We start from the raw sequence: 20,881 nt of genomic DNA, 5'->3' as shown, positions 1-20,881 counted from the left end.
GCCATGCTTGCCATTTCTATTTGGGTTTCTACAGCCTTCCCACCCTGGCTGCTTCTTCCTGCTCCTGTTCCACCCCCTGCAGGTTATTGGCACAGCAAAATATGTGGCTAGGTGTTGGATTCAGTCTGCTTTACATCCAGATCTGTTCCTGGTCCTTACTGGTGGCAAAGCCATGCAAACAGTTATGCCAACAAAAAGGCAGGAGGTAGCGCAGAGTGGGAGCAAATGACCGGAGGTGGAAAATGTTCAGCTTGGCTTAAGAAGCCCTGCTTCCACCTGTAAAGCCTCTGCCTGAATTGCCTGAAGCAGTTAAGGCTTGGAGTTGGTTCAGCCTTGAAGTCTGCTCTGGATGAGATGTATAGTCCTGAATGCAAATTAGTTGCAAAGAAGCTAAGAGCGATGGGGTCTGCAAAACGCTTCATAAGCTATTAAGACACACAAATATCAGCGGGGGGGGGGGGGAAGACAAAATAATTTTTTATATAAAATCTTCCCCAAAACAGGTACAGGGGTTGATCCTGGTTGAAAAATCCAATCAAACACAGAGAGTCCAGGCCAAGCTATTTCTCAAATGCAGCATGCCAAATGGACCTAGGTTCTCATTTTACTCTCATTTTGAAGAACTTCCCCTCTGCTCTCAATTCCTTCACATCCCTTGAAAGCCTCGCACTAGCACTCAGCATTTCATCAGCAACAACCTCACCACGTTGAAGCCTCCAGACCTCATTCGCAGGCCGTGCAAATGGTAGTGGTGCCAACTGCTTTATTAGGTTTGCACCCCCAAAACCCACTAGCAGGAAAAGACCGGACTCCTTGTTCTTGCGGAGCAGCAGTGGGCTGTTTGTGCTGCTGCCCTGTGCTTGCTGAGTGTGCTGTGATTAATTAGCCAGTATGCTACGGCTGTGAGAGCCCTGGGGGAGCTGCCTGCCTCGGGGCTAATTGGGTGCCCCTGTGTGAGGACCTGAGTGCCAGAGTGAGATGGAGGTCTCGATGTTGTTGTCTTGAAGGTAAAATGCAAGCTGGATGTCTCAGTGTGGGCTTTTCTTTTGTAAAGAATCCTGATGAGGGATAATGACATGCTGCTGCTTTTGTTTTGGCAGCCCCCAGACAGGAGTGAGCCTTTCAAAACTTGGGTGATATGAGATAAGCATAGAGGATGCTGCTGGAGTTCAATGTGGTGGAGAATCCTCCTGTCTGGGCATCCCGGAGATGTGTGCACTAGAAGATGCCCTCACTTTAATTACCGCCTGCTCTGACTCTTTATGCATCATCTTTCCCTTCAATTTCAACCTTACAGAGTAGTTTCAGGTTCACTTCTTGTAGTAAATGTTTCCTTTTCCCTAACTTAAATAATCCATCTCCCCAAACCTGACCTGACAGATGTTTCCCCTGCAGTGACCCTGCGCACGCAGCACACTTCATGAAACCCTGGCTTCCGTGGGGAAATGCAGCACCAGCAGTGACCCTGCTGGTGTCCCAGCTAAAAATAAAGCCTGTCCCTCCTGGCAGTGTTGGGGTTTGCTTTTAAGTAGGTAGGCAGTTTTGCCCATTGGCTGCACGGTGCTCTTGTGCCAGGCAGAAGGCACAGCTTAACCTTCAGAGCACAGCGGAGCTGCCTTCCCTCTGGGGAATCGCACCAGGAGACTGAAGGTGAGAAGATGCTCAGCTACGCTGGGTGTGCCTCTGTCACTCCCACAAGACTGCCAGCTTGCTTGTTGCTTGCCTAGACCCATCTCCGTGCTGCCTCATGCACCTCGGTGAGTTACGGCCACCCCTCCTTCCCCCAGCTCTGGCCCTCTGCTTTTCCTTCCTAAATACACGATTTTCTTCATGATGCTCCAGTAACTGTCCCAACTCCCCGCATCGCACAACAACTCCATGCCTTCCAGCTTCCCAGTCTTCTAACAGCAGCGCTCACACGTTCAGCCCTGCATTTATCCCATGCATGTGGCTTTCTGCCCGTCTCAGGCCCACATGGGCTTGGCTGCTGGGCCAAAGAGAGCGGCTGGCCCGGTCAGGATGCAGATGCTCGGATAGGAAGGGCCTTTCCTGCTTTCACTGTACGTGCACATCAGTGAATTTCATAAAAAGCAGTACACAAGTGGATAGAGTATGTTCTGGACCAAAAGGATGGATGCATCCTGGCTGTTGAACCTATGGATGTTTTGAGTATTTACATGCATATGTTTTGCTTTGAGCCTTCCAGTACTTCTCTTAATTTATTTCTTGAGTTCCACAGGTTGCACAAATGCACAGCATAGAATTTAAAAAGTTTCCAGTGCTCACTACGTAAAATAACCTTGAGGCTGGGAGCATTCTGTTGGTGTTACCCTCTGGCATCTGCTGGCCTGGTTGACCAGCTCCAGCCCTCTGGCCATGGCTGTTATCCCAGGAGGGGCCAGGGGATGGGCAGGGGTGTAACAAAAGGGCTGAGAAATGTGCTTGGTCATGCAGGACTCTGGGAACTTCATCTACCTGCTGTTGCAGAGAGAGTCTGGATTACCTCTTGCTTGGCTGGGAGCTGGGTGTGGGGGTGGCCAGAGGAGGGGGCATGGAAGTATTCGTGTGCAAGACTGGACAGCGGAGGACAAGGAGAATAGGCAGAGGAAGGGTTACTGAAGAGAGAAGGGTTTTTGGGACACAGGGCTCTAATTCATTGGAAACCCATTTTTATTCATTTGTCTGCTCATTGAGCTCCCACAGCAAAATAGATTCGTTTCAAGGCTTTGCTTGTCTTTAAGAGCGACTGTCCTTTTTGTCAAAGTCCCTTTGTGCTCGCTCGTCCACCCGTTCGTGTCACTGCCTCTAACTAACAAGCAGCGGTGGCTCTGCCCTGGGGACCCTCTGCCCCTTCCACCGCTCCTTACCCTCTGGTGTCTGCTCCTGAGCGAAGCAGGCCTTCCTGTCACCTGTGACGGGTTTCCCAGATGACAGGAGTGACTGTCACCAGCGACTGCAGGGAGAGTTTGGGGCGCTGCCATGGAAGTACGGCCGGGCAGGAGAGACTTTCTGAGCTGAGGGAGCAGTGGATGGGCCGAGTGTGGAGCAAGGCTGTGAATGCAGGCTGGTGACTGCTGCCTTAGCTCAAGCCAGTCCTCCGCTGATACTCCTGGTAAGCGAGGGACCCTGCCATTTTCTTGCCTTAGCCTTGTCTTAGGAGAGATTTGGGCTTCAAAGCAAGTAGAGCACATCTCCGTTCTAATCTTCTCTTTGCAGAAATGGAGGGAAAGGTAATTTCTGCAGCGCCTGAAGCGGGCTCTGAGCTCCTCTGTAAAGCTGTTGGAGATGTGGGACTGCTAGCATCAATAACAAAGGCAGTGCTCCTTGGTGGCAAAATTTAGGCTGTCCTCTCTCTTTGCCTCAGTGACTTAAATAGACCATACAGCGGGTGGCTGCATGGGGATAAGCATGTTACCCAAGCACCAGCATTAAACCTGTCGTTGTACCGCCAGGATGAGGCACTTCAGGAAGCTGATCCAAGGTGACACCGGACATTTGTTGGGGTCTGGGGTTGTGGAAGGAGGTTTTTCTCCTTCTCTTCTCTCGTTTCAGTGCCTTTGGCTGACGTGGTCACCTCCCATGACTCAGCTTCTCCCATTGGCAGGACTAGTTTTAGCAAATCTGGGGCCAGCATGGAGCACAGGGGGAAGGGAGGAACTGGGGGGGATGTTGAGAAGTGCGTATGGTATGGAGATACCTGGAGTGGTCTGAATACAATGGAAATGGTACTTCTCCCGCTTTGGGGGGGGAGGAAAGAAACACGATTGTCATGTACTTTGCTAGGAAATTCTTCTGATGCACATCAGTCTGCACCCAAGTTGCTAAATGTTCTTCACCAGTATTGCAGTTCACACTTGCTGAGTGCTGGGTTTTAGGTTAGAGGAGTATCGCTGCAGGCATGCTAGAAATGGCAAGGGAGGAGCCTCCTTTTCTGACAAGGTGCTTTGTTGTGTGCCCCCAAGCCGTGATGTCTTTGTTGTGTCACCTTTGTGGCAGAATACATGTATGAAATCCTGATGTTTTGGGGGGAATCTTCTTGAAGAATCAAGCCACGTATGGCTTGATTCCCTTCTGGTGTGGGACCTGCCCAGTGCTCTTGGCAGGAATGGAACAGAAAAACTCATGTATTTCTTTGGACAAGACAGCAGTGGCCTCCTGTAGTAATCCGTTTGGTTTTCTGTAGGAAAGCTAAATCATGTTTAGGTGGCCAGAGAAAAACACATGAATTCAGTGGGGTCAAGGCATCCAATTGTGTTAAAGATCTGCTCCATTGAACTTATTCCTACTCTGTAAGATCTGTTCTGCTGTGACTACCTCAGTGAGATGTCTGAGGTGTGGCATGTCGAGACCCTTGGCAGAGGAAGAAGTTAGTGCTGTTGCAGAGTGGGGCAGACCTGCAGTTGAAACACAGACCAAAAGGTGAATAATCCTGTCCAATAATGTCATAGTGAAGAACAAATCTCTGCTTGCCTGTGCTATAGAGATCAGAACGGCATATGACTTCATACAGCCCACAAGGAAAGACATCAGAGGTGGGGAGAGACGAAGTGAAGGTGGGGCAGTAGATGGGTAACGTGGAGACTGCTGCCACTTACTGTAATTGCTGTAACAGCTCCGCTTCCACTGTTTGTTGTCCATGTGATCTCTGCAATTACCATATGGTAAATATGACTTAAGTCTCTAGCAAATAACAGAGCTAATATTAAGAGAGAATCTGTAAACAGCTAGTACATAAATGAACAAAGAGCAGTAAGCAGCCTGGACTCATGAAGAATGAATTAATCATGATAGATACGATTTTTTTTTAAGCAGTCGAAGAATTAAGAGCTGAAAAACCACTGAAGGATTAAGATATCTAAATTGTCGATAAAAGGTATGCGTCAGTAAAGGCTGAGGGTGCTGTGTGAAATCTTATTTGAGAACTGCATTCAAATGGGTGAATTTACAGGTTTTGGCACCTTCCAAGTGAAGTGGGAGGTATTTTGAGGATAACCCGTATCTCAATGTATTTTTCACGTCCCCTGCTGTGATCAGATCCACAGAAGCAGTGAGTGTGTTACAGTGTACTTCCCTCCTCTCAGCTGGAGAGCCTGAATTTTGGTTGAAACTCTGGAAATCTCTGCTGCCTTCCTCTGCATGCCAGCCGGCACGGCAGTCCTCACGCAAACACCGCCACGCCGGAGACACAGCAAACAGGTGGAGAGGCCCTCGGAAGCGAGCAATTTGTATGCATCAGTCTAAGCTTAATCTTCATAACAGTTCAGTGCCTCGTGAAAACCTGTTGTACGACGGAGCTGCGGGGCGAGACTTCATTTCCTGGCTTCTGCTTTCCTGCTCCAACCAGAGCAAATTTGCTGCTGTGTTTGGTGGGAGCAGGCGCTCCCAGATACTGGGCTGCTTTTGACCACCTCAAAGAAAGCAGGAGGAGAGCAAGATAAATGATGAAAGGGCTGCCTCGGCTAATTTATAAAGATTAAAATAAATTTGTGTGCTGTGGCCAAAGAATAACTGTGGAGGAGAACAGCTATTTACAAGTATCTGAAGCATGTAAATCTCAGGCAGAGAGGAGAACGGTTGAGAGTGCTCCAAGGACAGGATAATGAGAACTAGCAGCATAAATTTTCTTAATTTCATCCTAAATATAAGGGTGACGTCTAAAACCTCTGAGATAAATTACATCATGGCACAGTCTCTATGGGAAGTTGTGGAAGAGCCATCACTTGGGTAATTTAAAACTGGGCTGGACAAAGTACTGGGAAATAATGTTCACAAGGGGAACAATGCAGCAGCAGCCCCTGAGGAATGCACCAGACAAGTCTTCTGGCTCTGGTTTGACTAATTCAGTGAAATCTGTGCTAATTGGGCTAAGTGATAGCCTTTCACATCTACCCTGTTTCTGTGCCTGTTGCGCAGAGGAGTGTAAAAGTCTTCAGTTTTACATAATGTGTGCCAAGCTGCTTGTTCTCCACTGCAGTGGTGAAGGCTATTTCTGAAGTGTGGCCTCCTCCTCCTTCCATCCCCTCGTTGCTTTCTGCCCAGTCTCACACTCTAACATTTACACTGCTTCTGCTGCCTCTGTTCACTTTTTAAATATTTTCTTTCTTACCAACCCATGAGCTGAGCCCTTCCAAACAGAGTGGAGGACTTGTACTTTCTGTTGTGTGCAATGTTTTTGGTAAAAACATAGTTTTGTCTGTGTTCAGACCAAAAACAAATTGGAAATATTAATTTTTCCTCCTGGGGGGAGAAGATAAGGAAGGCAGAAGGCTGTTGTGGGAGGGTTGGAGCAGTGTGTGCCCCACTGCCCGGGTGAACTCCCGTGGCATCATCCCCAGGAGCTGGCAGGGGAAGGGCTCCCTGACCTGCTGCTGGATGCCTCAAATCCAGCACATCACCTGGGTTGCCTTGTTCACCTGAAATGGGTGTTCTCTGTCAGAAAAATTGCTCAAACGTGTTTTTTTTAAACTAATTCAGTATATAAGGAGGGTGAAATATGACCACAGCACTTCTTCCCCCTCTTCTTTACAACTTAGCACACCTCTCTGTACAAGTAACTAGCGGCTCTGCAGCACAAATGTGCTGTTGACAACAAATCCTAGGGTCTTTAACTGTAGCCACTGCAGATCTGTCACCAGAATGCTGAAGAAATGCCACGAGTTGCCACTGTCATCTTTCCTCTAGGATGCTGCGAGCTACCAGGTGATAAGTTGCACTCTGATGGTGGCACCTGAACCAGCAGTATAATATGTCGGCGAAGCAGGAACAGTAAATAACATGCCCTGTGTGCTGCCACAGGCACTACATAAAATGTTTTTTACTGACAAGAAGTTTTCCTCACACCGCTGGAATCTTTTTTTTCCCCCCACCTCCCCAAGTGGTCTTTGCTGCTCTTTATAATATAACCAGCAAGATGAGGCGATGAAAGCCAGCGCCTTGCAGGATGCAGTCATCAGTGCACGGAGGAGTCAGCGCTTGCTGCGACCCCATGCCTTGTTGGAGGGCAGCCTGTGGCGGGGGCCACCAAGCGGGTGAGCCAATAACTCCACTTTGTTGTTTCCATCTGCCCTCCAAACCTCACAGGAAAACATTTCAGCCTTTTAGCTGGGCCTTTCACATCATAGGCGCAAACTGAGGGCCTGAAGAGTGCTCTTGAAAGTACCTGCCCTCTCAGTTAGGGGCCAGTTCAGACTACTATGGGTTGTGTTTTCGGGCACCTAAAGGCTCCAGTTGTGTTTAGAAACACCTCTAAATGCAATAAAAAGACTGAGGTTGGAAGACCTGTAATGGAGGCTTCCTGGTGACTTCCAAAAGGCAGAAATTTGCAGCAGTGACTTTTTGCCAAACGTGCATGTGGTTGGCCTGGGCAGCAGGCTCCAGGTATCCCTTGCTTGAGCAGAGGGTTGGACGAGATAGGTTCCAGAGTCCCTTCTGGCTTCAGCCTCTTGGTGATTCTGTGATCCCCAAAGCAAAAGAGCAGGTTGCTATCGCCCATGTGAACCGGCTGCTTTGAAGTGCTACTAAACACAATTTGGAAAGACAGCACTGAGACAGTGTAGTATTAATTAGAAGGAAAATAAATATACACCCATATCACAGTAAATAATACTGCTTTTTTAAACAGGAGGATGGTCACTTCTACTATATGTGTCAGCCTAAATGTCAAGTTTTGTTTTCTGAATGTAAAAACAGCTTCAGTTCTGGGGGAAAAAATAGAAAGGGTAACACTCGCTCTCCCTTATCCTGCAGAGCCTCAGGCACATGGACGTGTACCAGGAGTGGAAGAGCAATTGTGCCATGGCTCTGAAGGAAGCTATGCTGGCCCATGCCATAAATTAGGACTGCTCTCAGGAGCGTGACCCGCTGAAAGGTTCCCTTTGGTGCCTGCCTGCTCATCATTTGTGTCCTTGTGCACAGAGCGTAAGCCACGGCGCCAGTGGGACTGGCTGTCTGCCTGCTGGTGGTCTGGGTGCGAGGCTCTGGGAGCACTGGTCTTTGCAGCTCGTTTCCCAAGAGAGCAAGGAGGCTGTAATTTTTCAGCTGGGGTGAGAACAGGGAAGTAAAATGCCCGGCCAGTCAAGTGCAGAGTGTACAGCATTGGAAGGGGCAATTAAATACGGGCATCTTTATGGGCTAGCTATTTATGGCACTGTTTCTCCAGGAGCATCACAGACACTAAAATACAGAAAAGCCATCATGGACCAGTTCCCTAGGGTGAGCTGAGTGTTTGGAGATTGTTCCTGGCTGTCCATGGACTTGTGCTCCATTTAGGTCATCCTGTGGGGCAAACTAATGTAACTGCAGCATTTCTATAAGGAATTATAAAATTTCAGTTTTGTCAATTAACACCCCTTTAACCATGCTAGGTTACCATTCTAATCGAATTAGTAGAGACTCCAGCTTGTACATATTAAAAAACTTACTACAAGAGCTAATTTTTTTTTTTACAGTAGCTGTTTGCATGATGTTGAGAGGAAAAAAAAGTGCTTTTGGCACATATCGAGGGCGTTATTCTGTAGGCAGCTAATTCTGGTTTTGGGCATGTTTCCTGTGGAGTGCAAAACAACCAAACACCTATGGCCCCCTGCCATAACTTTCCTATAGAGCCGAACTCTGGGGATCCGTCATGGCCTAAGCATGAGTTACGTTGCTTTTTTCCTTGTAAAATACAGCTGGTGTGGTAGTAGGGAGCTTTACTGACTATTGCTGTACAATATCCAGCGTAAGGGAAGCCTGGGGTTTTGGCCATGTTCATATCAGATAGGTGCATGCCATCAGTGACCACTTAAAACCTCATATGTGATTTAAAATTTGCATTTTTCTGACAAAATGGATCTAATTACATCGCTCTAGCTTGTGGATTGCAGGTAAATCTTAAGTTACACTTTGGGTCCTGTTGTAGTGATGAAGACAGGGATAGATGGCACTTGAATAGAGATGATTGAAAATATTTGAATAATTTGAATAATTTGTTTTGTGTTAAGTATTTTTTATGGATTTATTTGGGAGGAGTGTGAATTAGGAATAATACTTCTGTGAAAACTGAGTTATTTGTGTTCTTTGGCAGAAAGGCTATAATTTCCTTTTTTGCTGATGCTTATCAAAAACGTGTGCTCAATCAAAAAGCTTTTATGTGTTTTGGAGATGAGGAATATGAGGTAATTTTTTCTTTTTCTGCCCTGTTAATAACAGCCCTGTTATTAAGATGAACCTTATTTCTGTCTCCTCCAACTTAAGAGCAGGACTGTAAGATAACACAAATAGCAGTTTCATATCTGCTCTGCACTGGGACAGATGTTTGTCAAGCAGACAAACCCTGGATCCTGAGATGTCTGTGTCTGGACCTAGAGCAGCACCCACGCCTGAGTGGGGCTCACCCAGCACTCCTATCTGATCCTCAGCATTTCCTGGGTAGACTAAAGTCAGGGGGAGAGCGGATGGATGGCCCCAGATGTGCTCAGTGCGCCTGATTTATCTGGAGGGAGGGAGGTGCCAGACAACCTAATATTATTTGCAGGTCAAATTCAAAGATTCTAGCTTTTATGATAGTTTAAGGGGAGTTTTATATGAATAAGAAATGAATAGAAACTTAAAGTTTTGCCTTTGATTTTGTATTTACTGAGAAGTGATCTTGGGCACATGGTATGTGGCAATCACCACGTTATCCTGCCTCTTTGTTTGGTTTCTTGTCATGAATGCTTCCTTTTGAAAATATCTTTGCCATTAGAGTTATGTGAGCAGCTGTATAGTAAATGCTAAAGTACAAGGGATCTACACAGCCTTCCCAGCTTTCTGCCTTGCTATAGATCTGCAGCAGACAAACCCCCAGTTTTCTGAAACTCGGCCATTATAAAAGACGTAAGGAGCTCGATAGTTGTCCATTGTCATTTTCTACTGTAGGCTTAATAGCGACAAGCATGGTCCCTGCTACTTTCTGGACTGTGTCCAGAAGCATTTCAAAAACGGATCTTTATATTTATGGGTTTTATTTATGAATTTATGGATCACGTGGCCATTGTCAACTCTTGTGGAAGGAGTTCCCCCTGCTAAAAAAAGTACTGCTACGTGTTTTCCCAGAGCCTTCATATTGAACACTGTCTCCTTCTGCTGCACTGGTGCTTTCAGCTTTTGGTCTCTCTTTGGCACTGATGGACTGCTCTCATAACTTGTCCTACCAGACAGGGGGCACTTCGCTCAGTACCACTGCCTTTATTTGCATGTATTCAATGTGACAGCGATAGTGGGGCAGAGATCTGTGTGAGATGTCTGAGAGCAAAGAGGTGGGGGAAATCAGCAGAATTGTGATCTCGATGGCATAAAGCCGAAGATCACGCAATGCCGACTGACTTTCACACGCAGGTCCCCTCCTGAGGTTTCTGGACTGAGTGTAGGGGATACATCTGAGCACAACCTTGCATCTTGTATAAGCAACCTTGCTGACCTGGAGTTACAGAGCGAGTTTTAACTCTTCCATCCTCTGCTTTCTGAATGTTAGAATTGTTACTTCAATATTTTATTAACGGCAATTTTAAAATTTAATAGTTTTATTCTGAGTTGTGAAGCACTTTTGCACCGGTTCCCAAGGGGGATGGGAGGAGTCAGAATGCTTCCCTGTATTTTTCAGATGGGTTAGGTTAATGCTGTTCATGTTAATGAAAGCATATTAAGATCTTATTAGGCAGTGTGTCCATGGGCAACGTTCCTGTTGATCTCAGTGGGGAGTTTTGTCTGTGTCAAAAAATAGCAGGATCGGATCATTGTTGTATCATTTTAGAAAATGATTGTGACCTCCACTTAACTTTAAAATGTTTGTCAAGGCAAGTGAAAACCAGTGAAAAAAATGTCTTCTCAAATTCTGAGATTTTAGCCTACAAACAATAGTCCGAGTTCGGAGGTCCAAAAGCATACACAGAGGCTGACCTGACAGAGGGTGTTTTTGAAGCAATGTGCAATTAGTTTGAGGAACAGTAGTAGAATTACCTTCTGTTTAAAATCAAATTAAAAATTGAACAAGGGCTGGAGAGGCCCCTGGTTGTTTTGAGGCATGGCTAGTGTTAGAAACGATCACAGTGTTATGTGAGGTGGATGTAGAGTATTAGTGACACAAGGTGGTCATACCACAGAGAGGGGGTAGCAGCGATTTATTTCAGAGGGCGTTTCAGTCATTGTGCTATTACTAGACAGGGCTCTGAATTTAAGTGATACTTAGACTGTAAAGTCATGTTTGAAACCAAATTTAGGAGCTTGAGTCACATAGATGGCTCTGAAATGACTCCTGTCTTTCTGTCAGACGTTTCTACATGGGTGATCCTGGAAGACACTGTGCCTACTGGCTGCTGTACAGTTAACTAGCCTCTGGAAGCTGCAGGAGTCAAGAGGTTGGTGGATACCTGCCAGCAATTGCAGTACGGAAAGGAGTGATGTGCCCGGGGTGTACTGGAGCCGCTGTGCATGTGCAGTTGCTCTCTGCATGCACCTGGAGCCAGGGGCACCTGGAAAACGTCATCTTACCGTGGATGTGCACACATCTACCTCGCAGCCCATCGCTGCTCATTGTGACTCTGGACCTTTCTCAGGGATTTCCCCGAGACTGGTAATATACCCCGCAGAGAGGGAGGAAAAACAGGATGGGAGTGTCAAACTGAAGCCTAGTTGTGTGTGCTGGGTAGCTCGGTCTTCCCTGTGAGAAGGGAGATGATGAGAAAGCTAGGCTGCCCAACAGCCCTCCCCGGGGCTGATGTTCCCCTGGTCCCCGGGGGCTGGGGTAAAAAGGAAGATAAATCAGCATTTGAGAGAGAAGTAGGCTAATGTGGGAAAATCTGTCTCTTCTGAATTAGTCCAGGTGACATGAAGAAGTATATTATTTTTTCATATCAAGGGTGTCAGATATGGATTTGTGATCCTGATACTGCATAATCAATTCTCTCCCCTCTGCTGTGCTCTGTCAGGGATGGTTTTGTTCATTTGCAGTCCTTGTTCACGCTTTCCTTCCTGTTTTGCTTGTCTTTATAGATTTTTATCTGAAAGTTGAAAACACTTTTGTTGATATTGGGAAGATTGCACCCGCTTTTTGGGAAGATGTGAGCAACACAACATAATGATAAAATAGCCATTTGAGATGCCTTTGTTAATGCTAATAAAATGAAAATGTTGCCAGGAATACATACAGTGCAAAAGGAAGGGGGGGGGGGGGGCGGGAATGGGACCTCCTCAAGTGTTCAGGAACCAGTTCATCCCTTTGAACTGCCTCCGTCTGAAGGTTAGGTGTCTGTTCTAAATTGTCTGGACATAGTCTCTGAACCATGGAGAGAGATGGGAAAGGACAAAATTCCCTCTGGAGATGCGCATCTTAAATACATCTTTTGGATCAGAATGGGGTGGGACAGGAAGGATCATCCCCTGGAACTGACTGTCTCTTTCCTCTGACTACAAAGGGAGCCTAGGCAACTTAATTTAATTTACTGTCCAAGATTTAGATAGTTACAGCAGGGGAAATGAATCCCGGTCCTACTGATTTAGCAGTACAAACCTCAATGAAAGTTAGTGGGAGTTAAGGCTCTTGAACCATCCAAATACTTTAGATAATGCTGCTATTAAGTTTGATGTTTCCTGTGAGATACTTGGCTGTGGCTGGACTCACAAATGTGGTTCTTCAGCTAAGCCTGAGACCAAATTCTTCCTGATGTCTGGTGTAAAGGAAGGAGAATAGTGTGGTCCATGATAAAGTGAAGGGCTGAGATTCCAATTTTAATTGGTACAAGTCCTAGAGCAATGTAGTCCATAAGTAACAGAAGGCACTATTGTGCACTGATACGCCCAAATCTACATGATACATCAATCAGCTGCTTTGTTTTTGCCTGGCATTTTAGCTTAGAGATTACTTTCATTTTAGAGGGTAATTGAAAATACGTCACTTTCTTAGGGACACAGGAGGAGTATTTGTGCGTACATGCATTTTGCTGTATCTTGTGTCGGTTTGCGAGCACAGATCTTTGTGGTGTTTTTGTAGGTTTCTGTGACCTTTTGAAAGTAGGATTACTGATGTAAAACGTGATCCTCCAGTGTGAAGGAGTGGAAAAGCTGGTGAGAAATGGCCTTTAGAGCCTTGCCAAGCACAAGTACTCTTCCCTATTTCCCTGGTGACATCTTTTCTTCCTAATGTGGGGGCCCTGCTCGTCAGAAGGTTAGGGGAGCCCCAGGACCCTTCTGGACATTCTGCAGCCTATCATGAGGTGCTGCCTATGGGGATGTTTGGCCACCAAGGTACTCCATAACTGAATTATGTCCTACAAATGAACTTCATTTGGAAATTGCTCACTGGCCTTAAATGGCACTTCTTGTGTTGCTCGTGATTCCTTGACTTGTCCTGTTCCCTGGGTGGTGAGATAGGGTTGCCTTTAGATTTGGTTTCTTGTGCTGAGTTGAACTGCTGTGTTCTGGGGAACATGGTGGCATCATTAGGAGAGCGGCAGCTGAGCACTCAGTACTCCTATTGCATACGTTGTAGGTCAAGCGCAGGCTATTACGTACTTTTCCTCTGAGTTACTTTTTTAGCAATTCATCTTCATCTGCTGGGCATGTAAGTGCTGCACTTTGTTAGGGTCCCTGCTAAATACCTTCTTCAGAGTGACAGAGAGACAACCCTTGCATCTCTACCAGTACTCTTCCATGGTGAGATACTGAAGTGCATTTGGGTAAATGTTGCATCTTTATTTTCTCTCATGCTTCCCTCCCCCCTCTCTGTTTTGTTTGTTTCAGGTTCTCGGCCTTTTTGGATCTACACAGTGGAAGTTGCATCTTGTGTATGGCGTGGTTAAGCTTGCAGCCTCTCACCTCAGCCTTCCTCCATTTTGGGCTGGTTACTTTTGTGCTGTTTTTGCATGGTTTGCAGGTGGATGCTGGCCTGACGGGAGACTCAACCAGTTCAGTACAAAACAGCTCGTGTTCAGGATCTTTTGACTGCAAGGAGGGTGTTATCCTGCCAATATGGTACCCAGAAAACCCATCCCTTGGGGACAAAATTGCCCGCGTTATTGTCTACTTTGTAGCACTGATCTACATGTTCCTTGGAGTCTCCATCATTGCAGATCGTTTCATGGCATCTATAGAGGTCATTACATCACAAGAGAAAGAAATCACAATTAAGAAACCCAATGGAGAGACCACAACGACCACCATTCGGATTTGGAACGAAACTGTTTCCAACCTGACCCTCATGGCTCTGGGCTCCTCTGCTCCTGAGATCCTTCTATCTCTGATAGAAGTGTGCGGGCATGGATTCATAGCTGGAGACCTGGGGCCATCCACAATTGTTGGCAGCGCTGCTTTCAATATGTTTATCATCATTGCCATCTGTGTCTACGTGATCCCCGATGGGGAAACCAGAAAGATAAAACACCTGAGAGTTTTCTTTGTCACAGCTGCATGGAGCATTTTTGCTTACATCTGGTTGTACATGATTCTCGCTGTCTTCTCTCCAGGTGTGGTTCAGGTCTGGGAAGGTTTGCTCACACTTTTCTTCTTTCCACTTTGTGTCCTTCTGGCTTGGATAGCAGATAGACGTCTGCTTTTCTATAAGTATATGCACAAAAAGTACCGTACTGACAAGCACAGGGGCATTATCATAGAATCAGAAGGCGATCACCCTAAGGGAATTGAGATGGATGGCAAGATGATGAACTCCCACTTTCTGGATGGAAACTTAGTGACTGTGGAGGGGAAGGAGGTAGATGAATCTCGCAAAGAGATGATCCGAATCCTTAAGGATCTGAAGCAAAAACACCCAGAGAAGGACTTGGACCAGCTGGTAGAAATGGCTAACTACTATGCCTTGTCTCATCAGCAGAAGAGCAGAGCCTTTTATCGCATTCAGGCTACCAGAATGATGACAGGAGCTGGCAATATTCTGAAGAAGCATGCAGCTGAGCAAGCCAAGAAGAGCACCAGCTTGCACGAGGTGCGGCCAGATGAACCTGAGGAATTCATCTCCAAAATTTATTTTGACCCGTGCTCCTACCAGTGTCTTGAGAACTGTGGTGCTGTTCTCCTGACAGTGGTGCGCAAAGGAGGGGACGTGTCCAAGACCATCTACGTGGACTATAAAACAGAGGATGGCTCTGCCAATGCTGGTGCTGACTATGAGTTTACAGAGGGGACTGTTGTCTTGAAATCAGGGGAGACCCAGAAGGAATTCTCAGTGGGAATTATTGATGATGACATCTTTGAGGAAGATGAGCATTTCTTTGTTCGGCTTAGTAACCTCCGTGTGGTTGAGAGTGAGGAACCTGCAGAGCTTGGTAACTCCCCATACCCAAAGGCCATACTGGCTTCTCCTTGTGTGGCCACAGTGACTATACTGGATGATGACCATGCTGGCATCTTCACATTTGAGTGTGATGTTATACATGTCAGTGAGAGCATTGGTGTGATGGAAGTCAAAGTCCTAAGGACATCAGGTGCTCGGGGTACAGTCATAGTGCCATTTAGGACAGTAGAAGGGACAGCAAAAGGAGGTGGAGAAGACTTTGAAGACACTTATGGGGAGTTGGAGTTCAAGAATGATGAAACTGTGTAAGTACCCCATTCGTTTCTGTTTCTGGGTCTAGTTTTGGTGCTTAACCCCACATTTTGCCTCCATTACAGGTGAATGCTGACGAGGGACAGGCTCCTTTCTTCAGCTTTCCTTCAGTTTCCCTACTTACCTCTTTCAGGCAAGAACCGACAGCAGGATTTAGGAGAGTCATTCCCGAGAGGGAATGACAAAGTGAGGCTTAGAAATACTGCAGGGGGTAGGATGAAAATACATCATTTTCTGAGATCCTGTACTCAAGCTATGGGTTAATGGTGAGTGAAAGTAGAGGGAAAAGAAAAAGAGGGAGGTTTTAACTGGCAGGGCAAATATGGGAAAGCCTCTTTTTGCAAACCAGACGTGGAGGGCACAGGAGTTTCTTGCTATCCCAAGATGAAAAGTTGACAACAGTTATTCCCAGGCAAGCAAGAGCTGCTCAGTAGGTATGGGGCTTTATTTTCACATGAGCAACACATACCTTACCGCATACCTGTGTCCTTAGGCTGTCTGTGCAACTCACAGATCTGTGTGGTACCTAATTCACAGCATAGGCACAGCTGCAAGCTGTTCTGCTTGGACTTGTGCAATCCTTCCAGCCTTTATGTCCCCATGGTCTACCCATATTCCCCATGTCACCTTCTCTATGATCTTCCTATGTCTGTTCTTTTACTACCTGTGTTTTTTCTCCTTGCAAAATACCATGGCAATTGGCAATAATGGTCTAAATCACTGCAGCTCGCAGCCTGTCCATGTGGCTCCATGACCCAGTGTTTTCATACAGAATAAAGAAGGGAAGCAGAATGGTCTGCACCAGTCCTGTTAATTCAGCACTTTTATTGCGTACAAAGTAGCTGATATGAAGCTAGGAAGTAATAAAGACCAGAGAGGCGATAATGTCTAATTGCTTTAAGTACCTGCTGTTAACATTAGTGGGGAATGAGAAAAATCCCTTAGCTGAGCAGGGAGAGGGAGGGGGTGTGAACCTGGTGCTAAAACTCCCTAGTGTTAAGTGCCTAGGTTCCTCTTGTTAACACCTAATCACTTGAGCCATCAAAGGAAGAATTGTGCAGACTTGCAACTGGCATCAGAGAAAGGAAATCTTTGTACCAAGCCTCCCTTTACAGTACCCAAAAGGATGTTAATACATGAAATGCTATGGAGTAGGGATGCCCTAATTCAGTAGCACCTTCTGCCTTAAGCCCACTAGACCACTTAATCCAGCTAATACACAGTCCTGATGCTTGATTGTACATGTCCTTCCCTATTAAAGGAACAGGAGTTCCTGCTTGGCTGGATTCAGACACAACCAGAGATGGAGAAGGATCAGCTGTCCTCATCTGGCCTTTTCAGAGAGATGGGCAAGGCAGGTTAGTCTCCTAAATTGAGCCTCAAGCTAATTTCCCTAGGGAAAGCAACGAAGAGGTCAGTTGTGTGGATACAGTCTCCTGTGAGGAGACTACCTAAAATAGACTAGATATAAGGAAAAAATTATTTACTGTGAGGGTGGTTGAGCATTGGAACAGGCTTCCTGGAGAGGTAGTTGGTGCCTCGTGCCTGTCATTGCTTGAGAAATGTTTGGACAATGCCCACAATAATGTGCTTTAACTTTTGTTTAGCCCTGAAGTTGTCAGACAGTAGGACTCAATGATCTTTGAAGATCCCTTCCAACTGATCTACTCTATTTTATTTTATATGAGTACTGCCATGCTCCAGCCAGGTCTTGAAGAAAAAAGACTTCAAGATCCATCAGTGAAAGGCCAGCAGGTTTGGGGTACCAGAGAATAAGGCCATGAGCCATCTTACTCCAAACTGTACTCTCTTTTATCTGCCTGCTGATGGAAGACTTATTTTTGTCTTTGAAAAGTGTGACAGAAGGTCAGAGTGTAACTGCATTTTTGCTTCACTTGGGTTAAAACAAACCACATTCAGCAGGACCATGTGCATCCCTGTAGGACAAACTCTAATGGAAATGAAGACAGTCCAGAAAACAAGTACATGCCAGATGCTTTGCACTGTGGTTGTGTCCCAGAGAAGATGCCCTAGAGCACAGATAAAACCTGTGTGCTGTACTCAAAATTGTGCCCACACTTAATGCATTAATGTGGCTTTCACTTCTCTGTTGGAAGGCTGCTGAGAACAAAGTTTTCCAGCTACAGGGGAGCTCTAGCACCCCTTGTGGCACGTAGGCCATAGGAACAACAGATATATTTATTTTGAAACTAGAATTGGTATACATGGCTCAAATTAGTAAGCCTAACCACATAGGCCAGCAAGCTGCCTTTATTCATTCCCAGGTTGCATTTTAACTCTCCAGGTCTTCTGGGAATGGACTTTTGGTTTGGAAACATGTGAAGATAATTTTTGGTAATCATCCCTTGGCCTTTAAATTCGCTGAACACAGGTCAGGTGCTGCCTGTTCTTTGCTGAGGTGTGGGTGGAGGCAGCTGTAGAGATCTGGAGGTGCTAATAGGTGAGTTGCATCTCTACCTCCTGTTTATGGTTTCTAAATCTGAATGCAGAAAAAATAATTCTGAGAAATTATTCAGGCTGTGAACAAACTTGAGGCAATTGAGGTCTGGATTTGGAATTCAGACCCACAATCAGCAAATGCCATCTAGTTTTGGTTTCCCCTAGTTTGGGAGGACAGGTGAATATAGGGTGTTTGGGGTAATTTTGCAGTTCCAGAGGGCATTGTGTGAGTAAGTGGTCCCTGCATTGTGCAGTACAAGGCTGTATGAAGACACTGGGTCACCAAACAGCCAAGGTTGTGCCTGGCTGAATGTTTCAGGGCCTGCCTTCGAAACGCCTCCCCACTGAGGAGGATCTGCCAGGAGGTGCTGGGGTCTGCTGTACACTGAAGGGGGGACTGAGGGTCCACAAAGCCCTTTGCAGAACAGGAGGAAAAGCAGGGAAACAATGTTCAGGAGACAGTTCTAAGGACAGGGGGCCAGAAAGCAAGGAGAGGTATGTGCTCCCTGCTTCAACTGGCTGCTTATGCCCTTACTTAGGAAACCTGAAATGTGAGCATGGGTTTCCGCTTTGGTGTGTGAGCTGTTCACGATTTTTTACGTACTCAGTATGGGTTTCTGCCTCCTTCACTACTTTAACCTATTCATTCTCCTTGTGGAATCACTTTTATAAGATTTTTGACTCAAGAAGGAAGCAAGTGCATGGGAAACCTCTTGCAGCTATTTAAAGACAGTGCTAAGTTTTACTCTGGTTATGCACGTATGCTATGATTGCAGCCACAAAGAAACGCTGCTCAGCATAAGCCAGAGGAGGGTAAAGGCTGCAGTTTACTCTCAGCTCATTCTCTAACATATGAATTAAAAGCCTTCAGATTGCATTCTGCAGCGGCAGGCAATCTAAGTAGATTTTAGGTCAGCCTCCTTAAATGTAGCAATGCCCTAATTAATCTGAGGGGCACTGGTTTACACAGCATCTTTGAGATCAAACTGTTGGAGAGAGACTGCCATCTACCAAATAAATCCCCAGGGCCAGTGGTGATAACAGCGAGCACTTCCCCTTAAAACTAAATGGAGAAGGGGCCTTTGCTTAAACATTATAAGATAAAATGAACCATATCAGGGTTGTTTTTAAGAGGCTTTCCCTGAAGTATGAGGGACTAAAAAAAGCTGAGTTGATGCATAAATTACAGAGTAAGAGGAAAACAGATCCTGCCACCGGCTCTTGCTTACTGCCTCTGTGATTCTTTCTAGACTAACATGGTCAAAGTTTCCTTACTCACGTTTGGGTGGGAGCACAAAGAAAGCAGGTTGGGATGAGGAGGCTCAAAACAGTGCCATTATTACTGAAATATGGTCATATGCAATGTGTGCGTATGGATGTGTATGGGTGTTGGATAGCTATAAATCAAACTATGTAATCTTGAATGCTGTCATCTGTTGAGCAGGGAATCGATCAGGTTTTGAATACTTGATAAGGCTGCTGCTTTTTCATTACACTTGTTATTTCTGAACTCCTGCTCCAGTGAGGCTCAGGTATGACCTAAGCAGCTGAAGTAGACTCCTAGTTTTCTTGTTGACTAAAAGGAAACTCTTGAAGGATCAAGTTCAAAACTTAGATTTTTTTTTTCAAGATGACCGAACACTTTTCTATTAAATAACTTTGTATGTAAGTAAGCTTTGGTTTCTTGGATGTATGAAAATGTAGAAGAGGATTGACCAAGCTGCTTTATCATGTCCAAGCAATACAGAAATCATTAAGGGCCAGGAGCAAAAAGTGAGTTTCTTTCTAAAGAATTTTCTTTCTGCATAATAAAGTGGACTCCCAGCAAGTCAAGAGAAGAAACTTTACATTAATTTAAATTGCCATTAAATTCATATGAAAATTTGTCTGTCTTGCTTCAGAAATTTTAGGAAGATGCACAAGTTACCGGTAGCTAACTGATATGCCAGCTGGAACACAAAGTGATGAGTTCTGCTGTGGCCGTGGTGTTTGCTGCAGTTAATGTTTAGGCCAACAGATCTATTTTGTTGCTTGACCATGTTTGTGGTTGCTTCGTTATTTTCAGCATTTGCAGTCTACTGAAGGTGTAGCCATCTGCCCTGAGTCCGTTGTACTGTGTATTGCCTATGGCTCAGGGAGAAGCTGTGATGTTAAACTGACATTAAATAGCCTGCAAAACCCAAAAAAAAAATATTCAGAATGGCTTTGGTAACACGTGGAAACCTAGAGCCATTTATCTGTGTGTGTGTTAGGCAGAGCGCTCAGTTATGGGAGGGCTGTCTCCTCCTTTAGTACAGATACTGCTGGAGACAAACGTGTTCAGGCCGCCTTGATAGCCAGTGAGGTTTTGCTTACTTCTGGCCTTTATGATTTGCAGAGGAGGTTCTTTGTAAGTTGCACACTGCCTTTCCATGTCTGCTTCTGTCACCTTCTCTCCTGTGTGCTGTGCCACCCTTGTTTGGTGGGAAAGGTGGCAGTGAAGAAAAGTGAATGGCAGTTATTTGTTTGAAGGACATCAAACTGAGGTTTGGTGCAATTAATTGTCCTTCCTTTTTGCCATTCAGTGCTTGAGGAAACTGTCAATTTTTTAATCTGCAGGCATTTTTTAAACGCAGGCATGGTTGCAGCATTTTGAGGGAAATGCTGTTAGTGACACTTAGACCTACTGGTGAAACAACACACAGAAGAGCTAACTTTGCAAAGGAGATCAGGGGTTATTATTCCCATTTTGCAAGTAGGGGGGAAAAATGCAGAGAAGGTGGCTTCTGTTCCCTTTGGATTACCCAGCAGATCAGAGGCAAGGACAGGAATAAAACCAATCTCCCTGAACCGCTGGCCTATGCACCC

General features: G+C 45.7%; 1 protein-coding gene across 11 annotated transcripts in view; it reads left to right on the top strand.

Moving 5' to 3' along the window:
- Positions 1-20,881, top strand: part of SLC8A3 (solute carrier family 8 member A3) — a 99,944-nt gene that overhangs the window by 4,859 nt on the left and 74,204 nt on the right. For 7 of the 11 annotated variants that reach the window (XM_080595420.1, XM_080595419.1, XM_080595415.1 and 4 more), the window contains one exon: positions 13,756-15,567. The exons of 2 other annotated variants lie outside the window; for them this stretch is intronic. In XM_080595420.1, coding sequence (XP_080451546.1) covers positions 13,802-15,567 — 1,766 coding nt within the window. In that variant the 5' untranslated portion in view covers positions 13,756-13,801. Of the gene's footprint in view, positions 1-12,193; positions 13,669-13,755; positions 15,568-20,881 lie in introns of those variants that run through there. 2 more of the 11 variants (XM_080595421.1, XM_080595422.1) reach the window with 2 other exon arrangements.

This window comes from Anser brachyrhynchus, assembly GCF_964034855.1.
Source record: "Anser brachyrhynchus genome assembly, chromosome: 5".
Taxonomy (NCBI): Eukaryota; Metazoa; Chordata; class Aves; order Anseriformes; family Anatidae; genus Anser; species Anser brachyrhynchus.
The sequence above is the reverse complement of the archived record's forward strand: the minus strand, read 5'-3'. Positions and strand labels throughout refer to the sequence as shown.